The sequence below is a fragment of the Crocodylus porosus genome, unplaced genomic scaffold (assembly GCF_001723895.1).
Source record: "Crocodylus porosus isolate Cpor-Errol unplaced genomic scaffold, CroPor_comp1, whole genome shotgun sequence".
NCBI classification, from domain to species: domain Eukaryota; kingdom Metazoa; phylum Chordata; order Crocodylia; family Crocodylidae; genus Crocodylus; species Crocodylus porosus.
The window spans coordinates 36,067,578-36,073,577 of NW_017728909.1; the positions used below are offsets into that span (position 1 = coordinate 36,067,578).

The window sequence follows — 6,000 nt, forward strand, 5'->3', positions numbered from 1 at the left end:
GTGCACTAAGTTCATTGCCTAGTGCAGTGGTTCTGAAACTTTGTAGACTCAAGTCATCTCTTGGAAAGTTCCAGCTCTCAGTTTTTGCTCATTTTTTGTCTACAGAAAAATAATAGAGCAATTCTTCTGTTGCAAAGAACTCAAAAACACCATGCTGGAATTGAACACTATATAGTTCCTATTGGAAAAATTGTTGTGTTTATCTCATGTATTATATTTACATACTGTAGCAGGGTGGGAACTCCCTGACCAGCTACACTGCTAGTTTCCTCACCTGCCTCTGAACACACCTGCCTGTCTTGTCTGCCTTGCCTTGTTGTTACTTAATTAAGGTGTGAATTAAGGCTGGAGGCTGCCCATTCTTTGCCCCAATACCAGGGGGCACTATCTGCATCTCCGTTCTTCCGCTACACCGCAGCCCAAGCCTTGCAGATGGCATCCAGATGACACAATACTCTTGGCCTACAGCCAGACCAAGCTTTGGCCTCACTGTCAGGCCTCAGACGCACACATTCATACTGCCCTCCTCTTACTGGGACCTCTAACACTCCACCCCCTCTCACAGGGTCTCTTTCATGCCTCCACAACTCATATTGCCTTGTTCCCTCTTGGAGTGAGCCCCTTAGGGCATAGGCTTTAGCTAGGTCATACCTTGGGTGGCAGACATACTGTCTTTTGGGCCTCTCCCGTGACCCTCACCTGGGTAGTGGCCAGCCAATTACCTGACTGGGTCTAAGCTTGCCCTGGCCCTTTCCGGGGAAACTCTATACCCTCACCTGCACACATACTGGACTCCCAGCCCTCTGGGTTTCCCTCCTTCACTGGGGCTTCACATCTCCACCCCCTCCCTGGGGCCACCCCCTCCCTAGGGCTCTGGGGCTTCCCTCCCCAGTGGAGCTCAGGTGGCCATAGCCATACCTGGCCCCTTTCTGGGTCTTACACCCTCCCTGGGCTCATAGATTTCATAGACATTAAGGCTGGAAGGGACTTTGGAAGATCGAGTCCTGTCCCCTGCCCCAGTGGCAGGAAGACAGGGGGATCATAGGATCCCAGAAAGATAAACATCCAAATTTCTCTTGAAGGTGTTCAAAGTAGGTGTTTGAATGACCTCCGGTGGCAATCTATTCCAGAGCTTGGGGGCTTGGATTGTAAAGAAGTTCTTTATGTCCAGCCTGAAAAAGTCCTGAAGGAGTTTGTGACCTTGTCATTCCCTGGGGCGCTCCGGTGAACAGATGTTCCCCCAGAGCAGTTTATTAAGGATGGCCTCTTTGATAATCTTTTCTAAGATCTTCCCTGGGATAGAGGTCAGGCTGATGGGCTTATAGTTTGCCGGATCTACTTTCCTCCTCTTCTTGAAGATAGGCACCACATTGGGCTTCTTCCAGTCTTTGGGCACGTCACCAGAGAGCCAGGAGTTCTCAAAGATCCATGCCAGTGGATGAGCTATGATGCTAGCCAGCTCCCTGAGTACCCTGGGGTGTAAATCATCAGGGCTTGCTGACTTGAAGGTTTCCAGCCTCTCAAGGTGTTCCTTCACAAGGTGAGCATTGATGGAGGGTAAGGAATCACCCTTACCCAGGCGTTCCTGTCCTGTAATGGGCAGGGGCGCCCCTTGGGCCTGGTGAAAAACCAATGCAAAGTACCCATTTAGCAAGTTGGCTTTCTCCTGAGCATTGGTTATCACTTGTCCCATCTGGTTTAGTAGGGGTCCAATGTTGGTCTTGCTTTTCCTCTGGCTCCCACATATCTAAAAAAGGACTTTTTATTGTCCTTGATACTTGTAGCTAGTTGGAGTTCAGTTGCAGCCTTGGCTTTCCTGGTTTGCTCCCTGCAGGTCCAGACCAGTACAGAATATTCCTCCTTGGAGGTGGATCCGGTCCTCCATCTTTTGTAGGTCTTTCTTTTTAGATTCAGGAGGTCTGCTAGTTCTCTGCAGAGCCAAGGGAGCTGCTTTGCCCTTTTGCTGCCTTTCCTCCGAGATGGAATAGACTTTGCTTGTGCATCCAGGATCACTCCCTTGAGGAGCCAACCACTCATCCTGAATTCCCCTCCCCTTTGGGTCGTGGTCCCTTAGGGCCTCACCTACAAGCCTTCTGAGGTTGTCAAAGTCAGCTTTCCTGACAGTAATCCATGTGCTGAATAGAGCAGAAAACTTGCTTCCTTTGATTTGCCAGTGGTACTTCTATTAATACAACCCAGCACTAGGGCTGTGTGAAATTTCGGCAGGCGTTTTGTTTCGGAGGTGTTTTGCTGCCTGAAACGCTAGATCCTAATCAAAATGGAAGCCTCCAAAATGTTTTGGAAATGCTTCAGATAATTTTGGGGTTTTGGAGCTGGGCTTGCAGGGGAACAAAAACTAAGAAGAGGGAGGGGAAAGTGGGCGGGAAGGACTGTTCTGATACTGACCTCTGGCTCCCAGTTTGATTCTCCAGCGTTCTGATTGCTTCCCCCAGCTCTCTGATCATTTCCCCAACTGTTCCTGGCAGGTGCAGGCCCCCGATCTGCATGTAGGGTTTCAGTAGGCTGCTGCTGCAGACTTGGGCCAGCAGCAGCCACTTGGTATGGGCCAGGAAGACTGCAGTGCTGTCACTGGCCCCAGCCTGCAGCGGCAGTCTGTTGAAACCTGGTGCGCAGATCTGGGGGCCCACAGGAGAACCGGGAAGAACTGGGGAAATGATCAGAGAGCTGGGGAATTGAACTGGGGGCTGGAGAATCCCTGCTACATGACCTGGCTCCACAGGGAGCAAAGATCTGCACTGCGATCTCCTTCCCACCACTGCTCGCCCCATGCAGCCCCAGATCTCTGCTCCCTGTGGAGCCAGGTCACGCGACAGGGACCAGCACTGCTCTCCCATGTGACTGGGCTCCACAGGGAGCAGAGAGCCGTACTGAAGTCTTCTTGCCACTGCTGCCTGCCCCATGCAGCCCCACATCTCCAGGGCAGTATGGGGTGGTCAGCAGTGGTGAGAAGACCCCAGTGCAGATCTCTGCTCCCTGCAGAGCTGAGTTGTGTGGCTGGGACCAGCAGGATTGCTCGCTGCTCTGTGCTGCTTCCCTGCCCCGCGACCCAGCATGACAGGGATCAGAGACCTGTGCAGGAGCTTCATTGCCTGCAAAGAGGGCAGTGGCCCTCCCACTCCCCCATCCCTTCCTCCTTCCCTGGACAAGCTAACCACGGACAACCACCAACCATCCTGCTCCCCGCTGGGGCCTCAAGCCCTGCCCAGCTGGGTAGGGCTGTGCGAAGCTTCCCTTGCAGCCTGTTCAAAACAGGTTCAGAGGAAATTCGGCCAAAATGAAACAGGACAGTGATCTGAAACACTGAAATGAATTGCTGTCCTCCGAAACGGCTGACTCTGAAACTGAATCGAAACACAGCCGTTTCGCACAGCCGTACTCAGTATGCTGTTGGCTTTTTTTTTTACGACAAAAGCACGCTATTGGCTCATATTCTGTTTATGGCTCACTGTAACCCCAAAGTTCTTCTTTGCAGTACTGCAGCTTAGCTAGTCATTCTCTAGTCTGTATTTGTGCATGCAATTATTTCTGTTCCCAGCATAGGACTATGCATTTATCCTTGTTTAATTTCATGTGGTTGATTTTGGACTACGTCTCCAATCTATCCAGGTCATTCTGGATCCTAGCCCTGCTCTTTGGAGTGTCTATAAGTCCATCCAACCTGGTGTCATTGCAGATTGGCTAAGTGTGCACTCAGTTCCATCATCCAAATCATTAATGAAGCTATTAAATAATACTGGCCCCAAGAGAAACCCTTAGGGAACCCCACTTGATAACCTCCCAATTAGACATTGAGCTAGTCGATGAGTACAATGATCTAACTTACTGTACTTTCATCTAGTCTGTATTTCTTCAGGTTGTGAATGAGAAGTTTATGGGAGACAGTGTCAAAAGCCTTACTAAAGTCAAGGTACTTCGCATTCACTGCATTCTCCCCCTCATCTGTTACCGTATTATAGAAGGAAATCAGGTTGGTCATGCCTGACTTGTTCTTGGTAAATTCAAGCTGGCTGTTCCTGATCACCTTTTTCACCCACATGCTTCATAATAAATTCCTCGAGGACCTGCTCCATGATCTTTCCAGGTTTTGGGGTCAATCTGACTGGTCTGTAATTTCCTGGATCCTCTCTTTATTAAATATAGACACTATATTTGCCCCTTTCCAGTCATTCAGGATGTCATCTGACCTCCACAAATTCTCAAAGAGATAGCCAGTGGCTCAGAAATTACCTTGGCCATTTCCTTCAATATCCTAGGATGCGTCCCATGTGGTCCTGCCAACTTGAAAGCATCTAGCTTCTCTAAGTAATCCCTAAGCTCTTCTGCCAGTACTTACTCATTTAGAAGCAACACAATACCCAGGTTATTGACATACTGGTACTAACAAGTGTTGACTGTATGTCTACTTGTTTATTTGCATGCTTATGTATGTGTCTTCTTAAAGTGTTATCTATTACTTGGTTCTAGGTCTGCAAGAACTAGAGTAGATTTTTAGAGAAAATACATTTTAAGGAATTACATTTATTGATAGAGAAGCTTCCTTTAAGAAAAATACATTAGTAAAAAAAAACTTGCAGTATTTATTTAAATGGATTTTTTTTATTATAACTGCTAATTAAATTTAAATCATTAATTATTTAACTAATAATAACATGTAATATAATATTTTACTAATTGTTCACTCTTTCTTGGATTTTAGTTATGATGATGGTATTCAACAATGGATCAATAGAGACACTTGCCAAAGCAACAATGGATCATGTGCCTTCTTTTTCCCTGACATTCCATATGTTAGATATTGTTTTCAGGTGACAGCAAAAAATACTTTGAATAGTTCCACAACAGAATGTGTTCCCATGGAGATGTTGGAAATAGGTACATTTTGGTATAATTCTTTAAATAAAGATGAAATACATAATACATAATGCTTAGAGCTAGAAAAAATGTTTTAGCTATTTTTAAAAGCAAAAATGAAGGGTTAGCAGCATTAAAAAAAATCATAAATTAATTTTGGTTTTGCTAAATATTTTTTTCTGGGAATAATTCTTGGGAAATAAAATTCTTAGGAAGTGGAAGCATTTTGTTTCAGCATTTTTTAAACCAAGGATTTGCTTTGGATTTTCATTGGAAAAGTTTTTCATTTAGAAATTTCCTTTGATTTTATTTAAAAATCAAAAAAATTAGATTTTTTAATTATCAATTAAAGTGCTTCAACCTAAAGGTATTTTTTTCATGTTTTTCCCTATTTTTTAATTAACTGTCGGTATATCTGAAATAAATGCTTTTTCAGGAAGTGCCATCACCCCACAAAATTAGTTAATTTGCTTTTACTCACTTAAAGATTTCTAATTGAGTTCTTAAAGTGAGGCAAATTTGTGAATTATTTTCCAAAGCAGACTGGATATGTGCTGAAACTCTACTTCTGCATAGCATGATGGGGATCACACACATTTCTTGTATACCAGCCAACATATATAGCTCTTTTTTACCTCAGTTTTCTTAGTAGAAATTCACTTTAGGCCTGATTTATTCTGCATATGGGTGATGTTGTTTGTTTGGCATAGTGCCTGGGAGCCCCAGTCAAAGACCAGCACCAAGGTTCTGCAAGGTGATATAAAAACAGGAACTTACAATTTAAGTATTAGAATATGTGCTGTTAACCAGGACTACCTCACATTTTATAGAAACATGGATGAATAGCAAGTGTTTGATATGTATTGAAAAGTTCAGTTATAAGTTAACACTAATTTTATAGTATTTAAGTATAAGGAGAACTTCTGGAAAATGTTAAGAATAGAAATGTGTTTTTTGTTATGTAGTTGTATCTTTGTTCTTTTATACATAGGAATAGATAAAAATTAGGAGTGCACCAATAGAGATTTTGAGGACTGATACTGATATTTAAGGAGGCATATCAGCTGATACTGATCCAATATCTGATACAGTTGCCTCCAGGTGGTAAGTCTCGTGTGGTGGAAGGGG

At 44.5% G+C, this 6,000-nt stretch overlaps 1 protein-coding gene across 1 annotated transcript in view; it reads left to right on the plus strand.

The window, feature by feature from the left end:
- The window catches only part of IL31RA (interleukin 31 receptor A), an 84,174-nt gene that overhangs the window by 25,292 nt on the left and 52,882 nt on the right, over positions 1 to 6,000 (plus strand). The window contains exon 5 of the mRNA XM_019532085.1: positions 4,718 to 4,893. Within this exon, the coding sequence (XP_019387630.1) occupies positions 4,718 to 4,893 (176 nt within the window). The remainder of the gene's footprint in view (positions 1 to 4,717; positions 4,894 to 6,000) is intronic.